General features: G+C 45.8%; 1 protein-coding gene across 1 annotated transcript in view; it reads right to left on the bottom strand.

The window, feature by feature from the left end:
• NIPA1 (NIPA magnesium transporter 1) overlaps positions 1-21,641 on the bottom strand; it is a 46,010-nt gene that overhangs the window by 7,280 nt on the left and 17,089 nt on the right. Inside the window, exons 2-4 of the mRNA XM_055262543.2 lie at positions 13,117-13,164; positions 11,660-11,750; positions 2,761-2,921 (exon numbers count right to left, since the gene is read on the bottom strand). Coding sequence (XP_055118518.1) covers positions 2,761-2,921; positions 11,660-11,750; positions 13,117-13,164 — 300 coding nt within the window. The remainder of the gene's footprint in view (positions 1-2,760; positions 2,922-11,659; positions 11,751-13,116; positions 13,165-21,641) is intronic.

Below are 21,641 nucleotides of genomic sequence, written 5' to 3'. Positions count from 1 at the left end.
TGCTCTTTGTTGCCCAGGCTGGAGTGCAATAGCGCGATCTCTGCTCACTGGAACCTCCGCCTCCCAGGTTCAAGCGATTCTCCTGCCTCAGCCTCCTGAGTAGCTCGGAATACATAAGCGCCTGCCACCGCGCCTGGCTATTAGAGACAGGGTTTCGCCATGTTGGCCAGGCTGGTCTTGAACTCCTGATCTTAGGTGATCTGCCATCCTCGGCCTCCCAAAGTGTTGGAATTACAGACGTGAGCCACTGCACCCGGCCTAGAACCATTCTCTTAATAATACAAGTGAATGGAGATGCTCCGAGGTTTCAAAAAAGCACCTGGGAATCCAGGGGGCAGGGGTAAGGCAGGGGACAGGAGGGAGGACTTTAAGCTGTGGGGGTGTTTGCAATGGGTTTTGCAATGATTGGGGGCTGCATCCAGTGGGCAGAGGCATGTGCAGACAGCAACCCCCACCCCCATCAAAAATCATCCCATTCTCGTCACAACTTCTGAATGTCTCCTTGGACTTGTAACTGAAAAATATGCCTATAATAATCAGAGCCTAGAAACTATTTTATGTATGAAACAAAGAAATTTTTGCATGGATTTAATATACGCTGAATTTTTCAGACATGTCACTTCCATGTAAATTGAGGGAGGATTGTTCTTTCTTTGATCAAAACTTCATTAAGAGTTATGCTCCATCTGAGGATCATTTTGTTGATGGCAAGACCTCAAGTGTCCAAGTCAATAACATTACACCCCCACGTCAGTTTATAGCTACAGCTACCAGATTCTCAACCACTCCTCACAAGGTGTGGGGTTGGCCAGCTTCAATAGATCTTCTCTTGTAGTGGGACCTGAGCATTTACATAATGAAATGGATGTTTTGTTTTAAAGTATTGTCCTGGTATTTCTCCTTTATATTACAGTTAGGGCATTAAATTGATGGTTTGAAATTGTGTGTATAAGGAGGTTGTGTTTTCCGTGAAATCCATTCCAACATCACAAATGGACCTGAGAGGGCTGGGAACTGCTGGCTATGCAAACCAGCAAGTGTGGATATGCAAACCAGGGTGTGAACATGCAAACCAGCAAGTGTGAACAAGAAAACCGGCGAGTGTGGACATGCAAACTAGGTGTTAACATGCAAACCAGCGAGTGTGGACATGCAAACCAGGGTGTGAACATGCAAACCAGGGTGTGAACATGCAAACCACGGTGTGGACATGCAAACCAGCGAGTGTGGACACGCAAACCAGGGTGTGAACATGCAAACTAGGTGTTAACATGCAAACCAGGGTGTGGACATGCAAACCAGGGTGTGAACATGCAAACCAGGGTGTGGACATGCAAACCAGCGAGTGTGGACAAGAAAACCAGCGAGTGTGGACATGCAAACTAGGTGTGCACATGCAAACCAGGGTGTGAACATGCAAACCAGGGTGTGGACATGCAAACCAGGGTGTGAACATGCAAACCACGGTGTGGACATGCAAACCAGCGAGTGTGGACATACAAACCAGGGTGTGAACATGCAAACTAGGTGTTAACATGCAAACCAGCGAGTGTGGACATGCAAACCAGGGTGTGGACATGCAAACCAGGGTGTGAACATGCAAACCAGGGTGTGGACATGCAAACCAGTGAGTGTGGACAAGAAAACCAGCGAGTGTGGACATGCAAACTAGGTGTGCACATGCAAACCAGGGTGTGAACATGCAAAGCAGCAAGTGTGGACATGCAAACCAGCGAGTGTGGACAAGAAAACCAGCGAGTATGGACATGAAAACCAGGAAGTGTGGACATGCAAACCAGCGAGTGTGGACATGTAAACCAGCAAACTGATGTGGAGGCAGTTTTGTGCTGGCATCTGTCTAAACTTGTTGGTAAGCAACACAGGGTGGTCTACTTAAAGTGAAATCTATACTTTAAGTCTGTTGTAATCATACAGATAGTAGTTTTTAATGCATTTATCAAAAAAAAAGGATGGGCACGGTGGCTCACGCCTGTAATCACAGCACTTTGGAAGGGCGAGGTGGGTGGATCACGAGGTCAGGAGATCAAGACCATCCTGGCTAACATGATGAAACCCCGTCTCTACCAAAAATACAAAAAAAATTAGCCGGGCGTGGTGGCGGGCGCCTGTAGTCCCCGGCTACTCAGGAGGCTGAGGCAGGAGAATGGCGGAGCTTGCAGTGAGCCGAGATCGCGCCACTGCACTCCAGCCTGGGTGACAGAGCGAGACTCCATCTCAAAAAAAAAAAAAAAAAAAAAAAAAAGAAATTATGTCAAAAGATATATAAACAGGGCTATATGAGGAATCTAAACTTAAGAGATGCCAGGTCTTTGTTCTCACAGAGCTTCATGCCGGAGGGAGCTTAGTGCTGAGGTGGAGATAGAGCGGGCAGGGCATACCAGGAAAGTTATGTGGGGAGGGGTGGGTGGCAGTCAGACCTGGGAGGGTGGCCCAAGGGGAGCCACTGTGGGAAGGGAAAGCACCCATGCACAAGGCCCCAGAAGAGAACCCGAAGGAATACCGGGTCACGGAGGCTCCCCCTAGGGCCTGAGGATCAGGAGGGAGTGTGAGGGCAGAGGGCTAGCCTGCGAGCACGGCCCACTGATGCACGTGCCCAGAGAACACAGATCTACAGTAACAGATCAGGGTGGACACATGGTTCCTCTGCCCTGCCAGGAAGCATCCACTTTGAAGACGTGGTTAAAAAAGTTGGGACTCCTAGTGTAAACTTTCTTGGCAGTGCTGCTAGAAAGGAATTACCTGGATTGGTCAGCTTCTCCTCCAGCTCAGCTTGAGTTGTCACACTCTCAGACTTTGGGGAGTGGATAATCAGCACGACAGAGCCTGCACAGCTTAGTAGACACCCCAACTTGCCCAAGATGTTGAGCTTTTCCTTCAGGAGATAGGAAGCTAAAATGGACCTTTATTGAAAAAAGAGAAATCATTAAAGTTTAAACCAAACTACCTGACCTTTCTTCTAACAGCAAATATTTTATCTAGAAAAACCATTTTCTTTTTCTTCTTTTTTTCCCTTTAAGAGACCACCTCCCACTCTGTTGCCCAGGCTGGAGTGCAGTGGTGCAGTCACAGCTCACCACAAACTTGAACTCCTGGGCTCAAGTGATCCTCCTACCTCAGCCACTGGAGTAGCTGAGAGTACAGGTGCATGCCACCACACCCAGCTAATTTTTTAAAAATTTTGTGTAGAGACTGAGTCTCACTCGACTGCCCAGGCAAGTCTCAAACTCCTGGGCTCAAATGATCCTCTTGCCTTGGCCTCCCAAAGTGCTGGAATGATAGGTGTGAGCCACCATGCCTGGCCAGAATTTTCACACCAATTCCATGTATAACTACTACGTAGTTAATGATACACATAACTTACACCACTATATTACTATGTCAGCACATATAAAATATACCAGAGTATAAAAAGTTTTATGACTGACCAAAAATAAAAGTAATGTTTCCTTACTTATAAAAGGAACCAATCAAAAATACTAGTTATTTATGCTACATGGAAAAGTAGGGTACAAAAACTGTCAAAATAATTATAAGTAATGCATGATGAAAACAAAATAAATTAAGTGAAAAATGCACAAACAAAAGAAAAAATAAAAATGCTAATAGTAATTGCAGCATAGTAGAAGTAGTATGGGTGGTTATTTCCTCTAATACTAAAAACTTTTAAAAAGTGGTCACATTATTAATGCAAAAAAATGTATTCTTCAAAAACATCTATAATCTCCAGGCTTCTAATGTGTTTCTTCTCTTATTTCCCTGTGTAATTATCAGTTTACAATCTGAATTGGAACACCTTGCCCTCAGTAAGTCACAGGACTGGTCATTCTCACTTTACTCATGTCTGTGCTGAAGACTATCAGAAAACAGGAACGTCCGGGAGGAGGGCATACCAGGCTCAGGTATGGACCGGATTACTTCCTTTAATACCTATTTTAAAGATAAGGAAACTTGAGCCTCAGAAAGGGTCAGCATTGAACCTAAGGCCACAAAGCTAACAAGAGATACAAACATGGTCATGACACACCCACAGGTCCTAAACGGCCTACTTTTCCCTTGTACCACTTCGTATCCTTGTTCCTAGACAGCCTGTTCTTAAGAAGCTCCCAACAGTGTCGCTGGGGAAATAAGCAACATCACTGAAAGAAACAACAAAAGACATGAATACACGACTAGACGTTAAATAGAGAAGCTCCACCGAGTAGCTGCCCGGAAAAGGAGAAACCAGAAACGCAGGGGGCTCACAGGGCAAAAAGTGGGCCTAGAACTGGCCTCGGACAACTGGTGGACTACGCCAAGTGGGAAAGGGTTGCTATGCACGAAAGTGGACAGCGTGAGCCACGAGGCCAAATCATCTCTTATTCCATTGTGGAATACCAGAGGACAGTGCCATTTTCATTCATTCATTCATTATTATTGAGACAGTCTCACTCTGTGACCCAGGCTGGAGTGCAGTGGCGCGATCTCGACTCACTGCAACCTCTGCCTCCCAGGTTCAAGCGATTCTCCTGCCTCAGCCTCCCGAGTAGCTGCGATTACAGGTGCCCGCCACCACGCCCAGGAAGATTTTTGTATTTTTAGTAAAGACGGGGTTTCACCATGTTGGCCAGGCTGGTCTCAAACTCCTGACCTGAAGTGATTCACCTGCCTCACCTCCCAAAGTGCTGGGATTATAGGCATGAGCCACTGCGCCTGGCCGACAGTGCCATTTTTAAATTGGGTTATCTGACTTTTTACTGATGCATTGTAAGAGTTTCTGTTTTGTTTTCTTTTGTTGAGACAGAGTTTCCTTCTTGTTGCCCAGGCTGGAGTGCAATGGTGCAATCTCGGCTCAATGGAACCTCCACCTCCTGAGGTCAAACAATTCTCCTGCCTCAGCCTCCCAAGTAGCTGGGATTACAGGCATGTGCCACCACACCAGGCTAATTTTTTGTATTTAGTAGAGACGGGGTTTCACCATGTTGGCCAGGCTGGTCTCGAACTCCTGATCTCATGATCCACCTGCCTCGGCCTCCCAAAGTGCTGGGATTACAGGCATGAGCCACCACACCCGGCAAGTTTTTTTTTTTTTTTTTTTTTTGAGACGGAGTCTCGCTCTGTCGCCCAGGCTGGAGTGCAGTGGCGCAATCTCGGCTCACTGCAAGCTCCGCCTCCCGGGTTCACACCATTCTCCTGCCTCAGCCTCTCCGAGTAGCTGGGACTACAGGCGCCCGCCACCACGCCCGGCTAATTTTTTTTTTTTTGTATTTTTAGTAGAGACGGGGTTTCACCGTGGTCTCGATCTCCTGACCTCGTGATCCGCCCACCTCGGCCTCCCAAAGTGCTGGGATTACAAGTGTGAGCCACCGCGCCCGGCCTTTTTTTTTTTTTTTTTTGAGTCGGAGTCTGGCTGTGTCGCCCAGGCTGGAGTGCAGTGGCGCAATCTCAGCTCACTGCAAGCTCTGCCTCCCGGGTTCACGCCATTCTCCTGCCTCAGCCTCTCCGAGTAGCTGGGACTACAGGCGCCTGCCACCACGCCCGGCTAATTTTTTTGTATTTTTTTTTTAGTAGAGACGGGGTTTCACAGTGGTCTCGATCTCCTGATCTCGTGATCCGCCCGCCTTGGCCTCCCAAAGTGCTGGGATTACAAGCGTGAGCCACTGCGCCCAGCCCCGGCAAGAGTTTTTATGTATTCTAACTACAAGTCCCTTATCAGACATATACTTTGACATTTTTTCTCCCATGAGTTTTCAATTCATTGATGGCATCCTTTTAAGCAGAAAGGTTTTTAATTTTGATGACATCCAATTTATCTGTTTCCCTTCTGTTGTTTGTGCCCTTCGTGATCCGTCTGACTGGGCCTCCCAAAGTGTGGGAATTACAGGCTTAAGCCACCGTGCCTGGCCAGTTAAATTTATTCTTAAGTATTTCATTCATTTTGGTGCTACTGTATATGAAATTGCTTTCTTAATTTCGTTTTTGGTTTGCTCACTGCTACTGTATATAGATGTAATTTTTTTTTTTTTTTGAGACAGAATCTTGCTCTGTCACTCAGGCTGGAGTTCAGTGGCACGATCTCGGCTCACTGCAAGCTCCGCCTCCCGGGTTCACATCATTCTCCTGCCTCAGCCTCCCGAGTAGCTGGGACTACAGGCACCTGCCACCATGCCCAGCTAATTTTTTGTATTTCTTTTAGTAGAGATGGGGTTTCACCGTATTAGCCAGGATGGTCTCGATCTCCTGACCTCGTGATCCACCCACCTCAGCCTCCCAAGGTGCTGGGATTACAGGCATCAGCCACTGTGCCCGGCCGTAATTTTTTTTTTTTTTTTTTTTTTTGAGACAGAGTTTCGCTCTTGTTGCCCAGGCTGGAGTGCAATGGCCCGATCTCGGCTCACTGCAACCTCTGCCTCCTGGGTTCAAGCGAGTCTCCTGCCTCAGCCTCCCGAGTGGCTGGGATTACAGGCATGCACCACCATGCTTGGCTAATTTTGTATTTTTATGAGAGATGGGGTTTCACCACGTTGGTCAGGCTGATCTCGAACTCCTTACCTCAGGTGATCCACCCACTTCAGCCTCCCAAAGTGCTGGGATTACAGGCCTGAGCCACCACGCCAAGCAGATGTAATTTTTTTTTTTTTTTTTTGAAACAGAATCTCACTCTGTTTGCCCAGGCTGGAGTGCAGTGGCACAATCTCAGTTCACTGTAACCTCTACCTCCTGGGTTTAAGCGATTCTCCTGCCTCAGCCTCCCGAGTAGCTGGGACTACAGGCATGTGCCACCACGCCTGGTTGATTTTTTTTGTATTTTTGTAGAGACGAGGTTTCACCATGTTGGCCAGGCTGGTCTCAAACTCCTGACCTCAGGTGATCTTCCCATCTCGGCCTCCCAGAGTGCTGGGATTACAGGAATGAGCCACTGTGCCCGGCCTCAGATGAAATTTTTATATATTGATCTTGTGTCCATCAACCTTGCTAAACTTATTAGTTCTAATCATTTCTTAGTGATTCTTTAGGACTCTCTATATAAGATCAGGTCCTCTGCTGGGTGTGGTGGCTCATGCCTGTAATCCCAGCACTCTGGCAGGCCAAGGTCGGTGGATCACTTAAAGTCAGGAGTTCAAGACCAACCTAGCCAACATGGCAAAACCCCATCTCTACTAAAATACAAAAATTAGCTGGGCGTGGTGGTGGGCACCTATAATCCAAGCTCCTCGGGAGGCTGAGGCAGGAGAATCACTTGAACCCAGGAGGCAGAGGTTGCAGTGAGCCGACAGCACACCACTGCACTCCAGCCTGGGTGACGGAGTGAGACTCCAACTAAAAAAAAAAAAAAAAAAAAAGGCTGGGTGCGGTGGCTCACACCTGTAATCCCAGCACTTTGGGAGGCCGAGGCGGGCAGATCACAAGGTCAGGAGATCAAGACCATCCTGGCTAACATGGTAAAACCCCATCTCTACTAAAAATACAAAAATTAGTTGGGCACGGTGGCACGTGCCTGTAGTCCCAGCTACTCGGGAGGCTGAGGAAGGAGAATCACTTAAACCCGGGAGGTGGAGGTTGCAGTGAGCCAAGATCACGCAACTGAACTCTAGCCTGGTGACAGAGCGAGACTGTGTCTCAAAAAAAAAAAAAAAATCAGGTCTTCTGCCAATAAAGGCAATTAACTTCTTCCTTTCCTTTCCAATATGGATGCCTTTTAATTTGTTTGCTTGCCTAATTGCTGTGGCTATAATATCTAGTACAATGATGAATAGATGAGGTGAAAGTAGACAGCTTGTTTTCTTCCTGATCTTAAGGGGAAAACATCAACTCTTGTGCCATTAAGTATGATGCTAGCTGGGGTACTTTCACAGAGGCCCCTTGTCAGTTTAGGAAGTTATTTTCTATTCCTAGCATACTGAGAGTTTTCATCATAAAAGAGGATTGAATTGTACTACATAATTTTTGTGTGTCTTTTGAGATGATCACATGGTGATTATTCTATTGCTGTGGTATATTACACTAATTTATTTTCAATGCTAAATCTACTTTGCATTCCTGGGATAAATCCCACTTGTATAATCCTTTTTATATATTGCTGGATCCAACTGGTTAGTATTTTGTTCAAAATTTCTCCATCTATATTCATAAGAGAATTAGTTCATAGTTTTTTTTTTTAATGAGCTTTATCTTTTCTTTATCTTTTTTTTTGGGAGGGGGGGACAGAGTTTTGCTGTTACCCAGGCTGGAGCAGTGGTTCAATCTCAATTCACTGCAATCTCTGCCTCTCAGCTTCAAGCAATTCTTGTGTCTCAGCTACCCAAGTAGCTGGGATTACAGGTGTGTGCCACCACACCTGGATAATTTTTGTATTTTTAGTAGAGACAGGGTTTTGCCATGCTGGCCAGGCTGGTCTCCCTGGGTTCAAATGATCCACCTGCCTTGGCCTCCCAAAGTGCTGGGATTACAAGCATGAATCACACTGCGCCTGGCCTAGATCTTGTACTAGAAGAAAAATAATGGTATAAAAGATAATGACATAAAATAATGGCATAACAGGTCAATTGTCAAAATTGGAATATGGAGGCTGATTCGATACATGTATCATAACAAGGTGAAATTCATCAAAATTGATCATTGTACTGTGGTTATTTGGAGAGAATCTGAATATCTCTAGTCTTAGAAAATACTAATTGATGTGTTCAGGGGTAAAGAATCATAACTTATGCTAAAACTGATTTTTTTAAAAAAACAGGAAAAAAAAATCACATCACATTCACATAGAACAGTGCTTCTTGACCAAGGGTGGTTTGCCCCGCAGGGGACATCTTCCAGCGTCTGGAGACATTTTGGGGAGGTTGAGTGCTACTGGCATCTGGGAGGTGAAGGCCAGGATGCTGCTAAACACCTCACAATGCACAGAATGGCTCCCTCAACAAAGAGTTATCTGGCTTCAAGCATCAACAGTGCTGAGACTGCGATACCCAGATACAGAGAAAGTGTATGATGAGGCAAGTGGGTAAGATGTTAGCAGCAGGTGTGTCTGGGTAAGGGGAGATGGGTATTGCTTTGGTTATACTTAATCCTGTTTCCTTTCTGTAATTTGAAAATATTTCCCAAAAGTTTTTTAAACCTCTTTCTAAACACAGCATGTTCAGATGATTACTTTATCATACATTACACTATTACAGAAAGAAGTGAACCTATTTGGGGGCTCTCTATTCTATTCACTGCTACACTGACTTATTTTTCCAGCGCCACATTCTTTTCATTTCTGTTTCTATGTAATTCCAGCAACCCCATCCCATTATCAAGAACAGAACTGCTTTTAAAATATACATATATACATACATATTGGCTGGGCACGGTGGCTCCGGCCTGTAATCCCAGCACTCTGGGAGGACGGCAGGCGGATCACGAGGTCAGATCAAGACCATCCCGGCCAACATGGTCAAACCCCATCTCTACTAAAAATACAAAAAAAATTAGCCGGGCGTGGTGGCAGGCGCCTGTAGTCCCAGCTACTTGGGAGGCTGAGGCAGGAGAATGGTGTGAACCCAGGAGGTGGAGCTTGCAGTGAGCCGAGATCGTGCCACTGCACTCCAGCCTGGGCGACAGAGCGAGACTCCGTCTCAAAACAAAGAAAACAAAAAAAAACAAAAAGAAAAACCATATATACATACATATATGCACACTTTGATAATCATCTTTGATTGTTTTTTTCCAAATTAATTTTAGTTTTATTCTGTTTAAAAGAAAAGGTCTTACTGGGATTCCGAGTTGAAGACAGGCTTTTTATCCAGAACACCATCTGACATGGTTCCTACAGTGAATAACACCTCCTGCAGATGTGGAGCAGTGAATATTTCTGGTGAAGTGACTTAACCATCAAAGTGCATTGAGAACAGTTCTAAGGAAATTAACTGAGCAAAACATTTTAGTATATGTGCATTCAATGTGCCATGTGCCAAGATCACCGGGTCAGGTTGTTTATCTGCCCGATTATCTTTCAGGAGGACGGGTCGCAGAAGCTAGAGGAGTGTTTCCCTAAGTGAGAATACTCTTGCCCTCCCAGCGTCTCAGAGCCATCCAAAACGCAAAGGGACGCGAAGCCACACGTGATCGCAGTGCATGTGTTCACGAGAAAAATGTGCCACACACACATTCTCAAGGCGTCACATGTGAAAAACATGGTATTTAGGTCACCGAACCTTAATGCCTACGTGACTCTAAGGTGTAAACTTCAATACATCCATCATGGACACATTTCTCTGCAAGGATTTGGGCATCTGCCTGGAATACAGCAGAAAACCAATGTATCCATGAGTTAGAAACTTGGATTTTATTTCTCTTCTACCCTATTTCTATTTATAATGATTTCTTCAAAGACAAATCAGAATATAAATAGGTTCACACGAGGATATATGTTATTTAATAAGTATCTCATAAATCATTTTCGCAGTAAGTAAATAGAGAGTCCAGCTGCAATGTTTGACGGCTTGCAGCCCTCAAGTTCCCATCCCCACCCTTTCCCCTTTGCCCCACAACTGGGCAACCTGATAAGAAGCCTACTCACGTGTATCAATTTAAAAAGATGATTTAAAATGGAGAAATAAAATTTAAAAAATTAATAATAAAAAATGAAATTAAAATTTAAAAAGAAGCCTATGCACACGCAGAGTCCGTAGAGTCCTCAGTCCCTGGAGTCCTCGGTCCCTTGGCATGGGCAAAAACTTCACTCCATGCCAGCCCGGCCTAAGCATGCAAACCGCCCCCAGCCCACCCCACCACCTAACTACAATAAAAATCCAAAGGTCCCCCTCACTCATCTCACTCAGAACCAAACCCGGGACCTTCTTCTCCTAAGAAAATCCACGTGCTGTTGACTGCGTCAGTCATAAATCTTATTTCACATCCATCGGTGCCATGTGTTATTCATCCCAACCTCTGTAATTTCCTGGGCTGAGGTGGGGGCTGTCCGGCATCCAGCAAGGAATGCTAAGCACCCCAATAAAACACCAACTGAGTCACTTTGCTTAATGAGTTCTCAGAATAACTTGCCAAGGTGTCAGAAGACTCTCTAGTCTCTAAGATGTACTCCAGGACAACGACCGGGAGAATGAGAGCATCAGATTCACTGACAGGCAGGAAGAATGAGTTAGAGTTTCAAATATACTAAATATCTAAGAAAAGGGTTAATACTACCCAGAACTATATTTGAAGGGATAAAATTAAACGATATAGAGTAGAATACTGAAGATCCATCTTCTCTCTCTTTTTTAAGGCAGAGTCTCACTCTGTCTCCCAAGCTGGAGTGCTGTGGTGCCATCTCAACTCACTGCAACCTCCGCCCCCCAGGTTCAAGCAATTCTTGTACCTCACCCTCCCGAGCAGCTGGGACTACAGGTGGTCGCCACCATGCCCGGCTAATTTTTTGTATTTTTAGTAGAGACAGGGTTTCACCATGTTGGCCAGGCTGGTCTTGAACTCCTGACCTCAAATAATTCACCCTCCTTGGCCTCCCAAAGTGCTGGGATTACAGGCGTGAGGCACCGTGCCCGGCCTGAAGATCTATCTTCTATTACAACTTTGTTCTTATTACTTTAACAGAAACATCTAAAATGAAAAGTTGTTATATCTACACTACACATTAAATACCAAACACGATCTTGGCTCTCACCCGAATGGTACTCCAAGGGCGCCCAGGGGAGTTACCAGGACCGTGGGGACCGCCGTGTAAGCCAGGAAGTTTCCAATCTGGCCAACAGCCACTGTCAAGAAAATCACAAGGATACCACTTGCAATTATAGAGCTCTCTTCCAGCACTGATCAGAGTTGAATTATGCAAGGCTCTGCCCTGAAAGGGCTACTGCATTCCTATTACTTGTGAAGAATCACATCTGGGGTGTCATCTGCATATTTAAGGGGTCAGCGGTCAGGACCCACACCTTCACTGGTCCCATCAGTCGGGTGAGTAGGTTCAGCCCTCCATGGAAATGCCGAACCTAACCAGCAGTGACTGAAATGGGCACGGCACTGGGCATATCTCCGCTCTCTTAACACATCCTTGTTTTCACACAAATCAGGCAGAATTTCCTGTGCACCCTCTAGTGGCCTGGGACCTACTCTGGCATAGGCAGCTGGCCACAGTGACAGGCCACTGGCACAGCAAGAGGATACAGTACTGCCGCACAAGACTGCAGCAGGGACATCACCCAGACAGAGCTTAAAGAGGAGCTCTTCAGGGAACAGAATTGGTATTGCCACGTAATGTCGTATTAAAAGACAAATGTGACAAACAAAGTACGTGATGTTTCTTTTTTTTCTTTAGAGACAGAGTCTCGCTCTGTCACCCAGGCTGGAGTGCACTGGCGTGATCTTGGCTCACTGCAGCCTCCACCTCCCAGGCTCAAGCAATCCTCCCACCTCGGCCTCCAAATAGCTTTGAAAACAGGTACATACCACCATGCCCAGGTAATTTTTGTTTTTGTACAGACAGGGTTTTGCCATGTTTCTCAGGCTGGTCTCGAACTACTGGGCTCAAACAATCCACCTGTCTCAGCCTCCCAAAGTCCTGGGATTACAGGCGTGAGCCACCATGCCTGGCCAAACATAATATTTCTGAATTTCAAAGACAGTTGTCCTTTATAATACATTTAGAGTTCTGAACTCTAATAATATTATTTATCTTTACATTATAGCACATGACCTGATCTTTGGGTCATGAAACTCTCTGTTAAACCAACTGTGCTGAGAAAAACAACGCAGCCTAACACGGAATTTCACCAAATGCCAACAGCCCGACTACATGAGTAAGCAGGAGCTGTTTTAATTTCTTCGGGCCCAGGACAGATCAGCCTGGACTGAATTCATGGCTAATCGTGGGCAGCAGGGGCCTCCACCAGCTCCTAACTCGTCCTTCTGCACTCTCATCCTGAGAGGAAGGGGAGCAGGGAGAGTGCCCTGGGGAGGCAAGGACATCTGAACTGAAAGGCACGCTTGGGGCCTGGGGAGAGGCCATGCGACACCCTCTTCCAAAGAACAGAGCCACCCTAGCCCAGCCACCCCAGCCCTGCCCAGACCAGTGATGGATTCTAAGAAAGGAAAAGACCAGACTTCGCCACACAGGCTACTTACTTGCGATTGTGCCAGCCCACCACACAATGTCTGTTAAATAGGAAGTACCTATAAAAGAATGAGATAAAAAATGTCAGGGAAGTAGGTTTACCAGCTACGTATATCAGGAAGAGGTTTACAAGCGAGAAACTTTTGACATGAAAACTAAAATTGAAAAGAATGAATGTCATACTGTTTATTCACCCTAAAGAGAATCTTTCATCTATAAATGGCAGCATTACAGACCACTGAAAGTGGCAAAGTCAAGATATTTTTTGCAACCAACACAGGCTGACCCAAATAAGGAAATGAAATCTTTATACATCAGTTTTCTTTCACCCAACAAGCTACCACAAAGACAGAGATATTCCTTCGATGGAGTTTTATTTTTATCTCAAAAGGGTTTGAGTCTTTAAAGTCCAACTCTCTCATGCATTTACTGTAGTCCATTTATATAAGAATTTCATTATCATAGGGTTTGACTTCCTGCTTAAACAAGTCACTCAATTTTCATTATTTATAACTCTTCTGATATGACTCTTCTTTCAGCCATGCAGGCACCACATCCTTACACTCACCTGATGCTCCGACATTTGACCTGAGACTTGCTGGCATCCCCTCAGGTTACCCCACTCATCCCACGCAGGGCAGGCGGAGCCCCAGCACCTTCCTCCCTCCCCCTGCCTCTTGACAGGTGTGTATGGTGAGAGGTCTCCCAACCTTTGAGACAGGTTTGTCCTTCAGATATGGCAAAACACTCCTAAGCACTTTTTTTTTTTTTTTTGAGGCAGAGTTTCACTCTTGTTGCCCAGGCTAGAGTGCAATGGCGCGATGTCGGCTCACGGCAACCTCCGCCTCCCAGGTTCAAGCGATTCTCCTGCCTCAGCCTCCCTAGTAGCTGGGATTACAGGCATGTGCCACCACACCCGGCTAATTTTGTATTTTTTTTAGTAGAGATGGGGTTTCTCCATGTTGGTCAGGCTGGTCTCGAACTCCTGATCTCAGGTGATCCGCCCACCTCGGCCTCCCAAAGTGCTGGGATTACAGGAGTGAATCCCCATGCCCAGCCGCAGTAACTAATTCTAATTGTTTTTATTCTCAGTAGTAAAACCACAATTTGGTATAAGACACATAGTCTGCTAGCCTGTTTAATGGAGCAGCAGAGCTACAAGTATTACAAAAAGTACTTACAAAACGAAATGGGGACTGGGCCCGGCGGCTCACACCTGTAATGCCAGCATTTTGGGAGGCTGAGGCAGGATGATCACTTGAGCCTAGGAGTTCAAGGTCAGCCTGGGCAACATAGCAAGACTCTATGTCTACAAAAAATTTAAAAATTAGCTGGGTGTGGTGGTGCATGCCTGTGGTCCCAGCTACTCAGGAGGCTGAGACAGAAGAATCGCTTGAGCCCAGGAGGATGAGGCTGCAGTTAGCCATGATCATGCCACTTCATTCCAGCCTGGGTGATAGAGTGAGACCCTCTCTCAAAAAAAAAAAAAAAAAAAAAGAAAAGAAAAGAATATTGCTATTTGATCACATCACAGTAAAAACTGATTTAGGCAAGATTTAGGCAAGAATCATTAATGGATACTAAAACAAGTGAATGAAAATTTACTGAGTCACCTCCATGGGTTTTTCTTATTAATTACGAACAGAAAATGTTATCTTTATAGAAAAGCCTGATGGACACTGGCTTAGCCAAGTGGTCAAAGTCCCCAGCACCAGCTGTGCCACCTGCCTGCTGCGGCTGTCTCCCAGCTCTGAGCCATGCCCTACCTCTGCTGCCAGGCTCCACTGAAGAAGACAGCCTGGCACCACTGGGGCTCCTGTCCTGTGTCCCTCTCAGTGTATCTAATACAAACAGGACCCAGGGTGTCCTATGAAGCAGAAAGTTTAGCGAAGCTTAAGAATGTCCCATGGTGGGCACTGCAGGAGAGTCAGCTATTAATACAGAATCAATGTTAGATTTCTATATGTGCTAATCAAAGTGGCTATCCCAAAATGCATGCTGAATACTTGAGTGAAAGGTCATCAGGTCCAGAATACTAGTGTGAAAAGTCTGTGGACCAGTTTCCCAACAAAACCACCATAACTAATAAATAAAGTACTTAAAAAAGTGGGCCTGGTGCAGTGGCTCACACCTGTAATCCCAGCACTTTGGGAGGCTGAAGTGGGTGGATCACAAGGTCAGGAGACCAAGACCCATCCTGGCTAACGCAGTGAAACCCCGTCTCTACTAAAAAAAATACAAAAAAAAATTAGCTGGGCATGGTGGCGGGCGCCTGTAGTCCCAGCTACTTGGGAGGCTAACGCGGGAAAATGGCATGAACCTGGGAGGCAGAGCTTGCAGTGAGCCGAGATTGTGCCACTGCACTCCAGCCTGGGTGACAGAGAGAGACTCCACCACAAAAAAAAAAAAAAAAAGTGAATTTAAACTCTGTGGAAATTATCCTAAGGACATCCAGAAAAGATCTCCTTTTTCATTCCTGATTTTAGTAATTTGATTCTTCTTTTTTGCTTGGTCAGTCTAGCTAAAGGTTTGTCAATTTCATTGTTCTTTTCAAAGAACCAACTTTTGATTTTGTTTTTATTGGGTTTTTAGATTTTTTTTTCTTTTTGAGACAGGGTCTCACTCTGTTGCCCAGGCTGGGGTGTAGTGGCATGGTCTCTCAGTTCACTGCAAACTCCATCTCCCAGGTTAAAGTGATTCTCCTGCCTCAGCCTCCCAAGTAGCTGGGATTACAGGCATGAGCCACCACACACAGCTGTCCTTTTATTGTAATGAACATGGTTTGGTCAGGACGTTTTGTGAAGTCATGGGATTCCTGCTACAGCAGCTGGACTGTGTGACCCTCCTACAGTGAAAGCTGGTTCAAGTATGACAGTGACCAGTGCAATGAGGCCCATAGGCTCCCCCCTTTCACTGCTATGGTTATCCCAATATTGATCATCACATAGTATATGTTTTTGGCAGTTTATAAAATGTTCAAAAGTCACAAAATGAGGAGGAACCTGGCATACCAGGTACACAGGAATGGCAAAGTGAACAAAATGGTTTTTGTTCTTTTCCCAAAGGGTCCAGTTCACTTCCAAGCATTTCAGGCCCTGCAACTTGTACTCTCCAGCAAGAGCCTGGATTTGCACAAATCAAAAGGTGTTCAGGTCACCCTCACCTTTTAAACCAGTATTAGGCAAAACTTTTCTGCATCCACAGACATTAAGCAAGTCAGGTTTTTCTCCATCCAGGTACCTGTCCCATACCCCTACCCATAAACAAAAGTGAAGCTCCTGCACTTGGTCCCTGAGAGCCTCGGTCCAGGAGTGTCCCTTCTGTTCTGCCCTGAAGGAAGTGCATGGCTGTGTGCCCAGCTTCCTCACTGAGCTGGCTGCTCCATTTTCCCTCCTCCTTCTTCAGCCAGGAGCTCCTAGGAGCCTGTATTCCATATTAGCCCTTGGCCCCTGTCATACAGATATCTGTGAGGATATCTAAAACAACTAGGTTTTTTCACAGTTTCACCCTAAGCATTGCTTCCCCTAAGCACTGTTGTTCCGAAAGCTCGTTAGCCAGCACTCCCAGTAGGTATCTATGCCCAAGCTTCTCCTCTTCCCAGCTGATGACCGTCCTCTATTAATCTGCAGGTCCTCCAGCCTCAGCAAGAACAGGGAGCTGCAGCACTGAAGGATGCAGAGGATGCTGTTTGTCTTGCCACACTCACGCCTCCTCCCCGACTCCTAGTTGTGGGCTGCAGAGGACATGATCGCTAAGTTCCATTGGTTTTCCTCTCATTGGAAATCCTGGGTGCTGAGAGTTGCATAGCTGTTTATGACAGCTAAACTATAAAACAAAGAAGTGTTTGTGCAAACACAAAAGAGCCTTGTCAGGATGACAGTATCAACTGACAATGATGCTGTCCAACCAGGGGCATGTGGCTTTAGACCTTCCATTTAGTTATAAATGTGTCGGAAATGTCCTTCAAATACAGCTTTAGGCCAGGCGCAGTGGCTCACGCCTGTAATCCCAGCACTTTGGGAGGCCGAGGTGGGCGGATCATGCTGTCAGGAGATCAAGAACATCCTGGCTAACACGGTGAAACCCGTCTCTACTAAAAATACAAAAAATTAGCTGGGCGTGGTGGCGGGCACCTGTAGTCCCAGCTACTCAGGAGGCTGAGGCAGGAGAATGGTGTGAACCCAGGAGGCGGAGCTTGCAGTGAGCTGAGATCGCGCCACTGCACTCCAGCCTGGGTGACAGAGTGAGACTCCGTCCCAAAATAAATAAATAAATAAGTAAAAATAAATAAATAAATACAGCTTTATAGTATAAAAATACAGATGGGCATCCAATGTATTTACCTTCTAATTATTCCACAAAAAGATTGCTTCCACTTATGTGTGCCCCTAACATCAACAACAGAAGTTGCTGATAAAAGCCAAGCAAGAGTGGATAACCAGTTCTTTGTAAATTAATGTATAAAAAAGATGTAACATAGTTTTTACAGAGTTCTCTTTTTCTTTTTGAGACAGAGTCTCACTCTCTTGCCCAGGCTGGAGTGCACTGGCGTGATCTCTGCTCACTGCAACCTCTGACTCCTGGGTTCAAACAGTTCTCCTGCCTCAGCTTCCTGAGTAGCTGGCATTACAGGCTGCGCCACCACACCCAGCTAATTTTTATATTTTTAGTAGACACAGGGTTTCACCATATTGGTCACGATGGTCTTGTACTCCTGACCTCAGGTGATCCGCTCACCTTGGCCCCCCAAAGTGCTGGGATTACAGGCGTGAGCCACTGCGCCCGGTCCTACAGAGTTCTCTAAGAAGGACTAAGATTAAATACATATTCTTTCCTGACACCAGCACAGCCAGAAGAAGGCATTAACTGCCTTCTGAGACATTAACTGAGCACTGCTGTGTACCAATTTACTCATGGATTTAATATTTGAAGTTATTTTGCCTGTTGGTTATTAGATATGCAGAACTTATTTTTCCTAAGAAATAGTTTGGCAATTATGGGAAAAAAAACAAAGTTTTATGACATATACTATCTAATTTTAAGATTTACTATAGGCCGGGCATGGTGGCTCACGCCTGTAATCCCAGCACTTTAGGAGAACAAGGCGGGCGGATCACGAGGTCAGGAGATTGAGACCATCCTGGCTAACACAGTGAAACCCTCTCTCTACTAAAAATGCAAAAAATTAGCCGGGCGTGGTGGCGGGCGCCTGTAGTCCCAGCTACTCGGAGAGGCTGAGGCAGGAGAATGGCGTGAACCTGGGAGGCGGAGCTTGCACTGAGCCAAGATTGCGCCACTGCACTCCAGCCTGGGCGACAGAGCGGACTCCGTCTTAAAAAAAAAATTTACTATAAAACTATATAATCAAGACAGTATGGTACTGGCATAAGGATAGACAAACACAATGGAATAGAGTTCAGAAATCGGTCCATACATGTACAGCCACATCACAGACTGAATGAAGCACCAGTACAATTCAGTGGAAAAGTCTCCTCAACAAATGGTGCTGGACCAACTGGATGTTGTAGAGAAAACGCTGAAGTTTAATTCATGCCTCAGACCATCCTGTAACTTTTTTTTTTTTTTTTTTTGAGACAGAGTCTCGCTCTGTCGCCCAGGCTGGAGTGCAGTGGCATGATCTTGGCTCACTGCAAGCTCCGCCTCCCTGGTTCACGCCATTCTCCTGCCTCGGCCTCCCTAGTAGCTGGGACGACAGGCGCCCGCAACCACGCCCGGCTAATTTTTTGTATTTTTAGTAGAGACGGGGTTTCACCGTGTTAACCAGGATGGACTCGATCTCCTGACCTCATGATCCGCCCACCTTGGCCTCCCAAAGTGCTGGGATTACAGGCGTGAGCCACCGCGCCCGGCCCGACCATCCTGTAACTCAACGTGGCTTGAGGACCTAACGGTAAACACTAAAGCTGTGAAGCTCTAAGAACACACAGGAAGATGCCACTGTGACCTGAGGAGAGACAAAGATTTCTCAGGCAGAAATCAAAAGCACCAACCAGATAGGAAAAAAACAGACAAATTAGACTTCAGCAAAACTAAACATTCGTGCTTTTCAAGAGGAACTTTTAGGCCAGGCCCTGTCTCTACTAAAAATTTAAAAAATCAGCTGGATGTGGTGGTTCATGCCTGTAACCCCAGCTACTCAGGACGCTGACGCAGGAGAATCGCTTGAACCAGGGAGGCAGAGGTTGCAGTGAGCCAAGATCATGCCACTGCATTCCTGCCTGGGCAACAGAGTGAGACCCTGTCTCAAAAAAACAAAAACAAGGCCGGGCACGGTGGCTCACGCCCGTAATCCCAGCACTTTCGGAGGCCGAGGCGGGTGGATCACGAGGTCAGGAGATTAAGACCATCCTGGCTAACACGGTGAAACCCCATCTCTACTAAAAATACAAAAAATTAGCCGGGCGTGGTGGTGGGCGCCTGTAGTCCCAGCTACTCGGGAGGCTGAGGCAGGAGAATGGTGTGAACTCGGGAGGCGGAGTCTGCAGTGAGCCAAGATTGCGCCACTACACTCCAGCCTGGGCGACAGAGTGAGACTCCCTCTCAAAAAAAAAAAAAAATTAGCTGGGCCCGGTAGCAGGCACCTGTAATCCCAGCTACTCAGGAGGCTGAGGCAGGAGAATCACTTGAGCCAGGGGGGCAGAGGTTGCAGTGAGCCAAGATCGCACCACTGTACTCCAGCCTACACAACAGAGTGAGACTCCGTCTCAAAAAAAAAAAAAAAAAGGCACTTTTAAGAAAATGAAAAGGCAAGCCACAGAGAAAATATTTCCAATCCCTGTATCTGACAAAAACTTGTATCTAGATTACAGATATATAACATATATCTATATGGTTAATATATGTGTATATATGTGTGTATATATATATATACACATACATAATATGTACATACACACACACACACACACACACACACACACTCTTACCAGTCAATAATACGGTAGAACCCAGCCAGGCGTGGTGGCTCATGCCTATAATCCCAGCACTTTGGGAACCCAGCCAGGCGTGGTGGCTCATGCCTATAAATCCCAGCACTTTGGGAGGCCGAGGTGAGTGGATCACCTGCGGTCAGGAGTTTGAGACCAGCCTGGCCAACATAGTGAAACCCCATCTCTACTAAAAATACAAAACTTAGGCATGGTGACGGCTGCCTATAATCCCAGCTACTGGAGAGGCTGAGGCAGGAGAATCGCTTGAACCTGGTAGGCAGAGGTTACAGTGAGCCAAGATCGTGCCACTGCACTGCAGCATGGGCAACAGAGCAAGAGTCTATCACCACCCACCCAAAAAAAAAAAAGTTCATCAACAGGAGAATGGATATACAAACTGGTATACTCAAACAACACAACACTACTCAGCAATAACAAGGAACATATTACTGATACCCACATCATGATCAATCTTCAAACTATGCCCAGCAAGAAAAGCAGACATAAGAGAATACATACTATATGATTCCATTTACATGAAGCATGGGAACAGGCAAAATTTATTCAACCTATGCAGATGGGCACCAGAAGAGTAGGCACCTTGGTATGGGGGATGGGGCACCAGGGAACTTTCTAGGGTGGCAGCAACAATCAATTTCTTCACTGGGCTGTTGGTTACACAGGCATCTTCATTTGTCAAAACTCATCAAACTGTACCTTTAAGATCTGTGCAGCTTGTTCTATGTAATTATACCCCAATACTTAAAAAAGAAATAGTTGATAAATAACAGTTAAATTTCTTGGTGGTGAAGATTTCACAGGTAGCACACTTATCCGTGCACTCATGGAGGTGTGTACATTAAACATGCACAGCTTTTTATATATTAATCATACCCCAATAAAGTGGTTTAATTTTTTTTTTTTTTTTTTTTTGAGACAGAGTCTCACTCTGTCGCCCAGGCTGAAGTGCAGTGGCATGATCTTGGCTCACCACAACCTCCACCTCCCGGGTTCATGCAATTTTCCTGCCTTAGCCTCCCAAGTAGCTGTGATTACAGGCATGTGCCACCACGTCCGGCTAATCTTTGTATTTTTAGTAGAGACAGGGTTTCACCATGTTGGTCAGGCTGGTCTCGAACTCCTGACCTCGTGATCTGCCTGCCTCGGCCTCCCAAGGTGCTGGGATTACAGGCGTGAGCCACCGTGCCCGACCCTTAATTTTTTTAATTTAAAAAGTTAAATTTCTGGGTTAGCCCACACAATGCTGACCCTAATACAACTAACCACTGTAATAAAGTTTCTTGCAGTTTCTATGGGAAATGTCATTCTCTGTTTCAAATGGAAATTAAGAGTACAGCACATATTAACACATGCTTCTTCCTCTCCATCCTCCCTCCAGGGAAGCTCAGTGCAGTATCTGTATTCTATTTCTTTGTTCCATCTATCAAATATTTACTGAGAATCATCAGTGTACACAGTCCTCAGTGAATACAAACACATAAAAAGTCACAGCCAGACGCAGTGGCTCACGCCTGTAATCCTAACACTTTGGGAGGCCAAGGCATATGGATCACAAGGTCAGGAGT

The sequence above is a fragment of the Symphalangus syndactylus genome, chromosome 22 (genome assembly GCF_028878055.3).
Source record: "Symphalangus syndactylus isolate Jambi chromosome 22, NHGRI_mSymSyn1-v2.1_pri, whole genome shotgun sequence".
NCBI classification, from domain to species: domain Eukaryota; kingdom Metazoa; phylum Chordata; class Mammalia; order Primates; family Hylobatidae; genus Symphalangus; species Symphalangus syndactylus.
The sequence above is the reverse complement of the archived record's forward strand: the minus strand, read 5'-3'. Positions and strand labels throughout refer to the sequence as shown.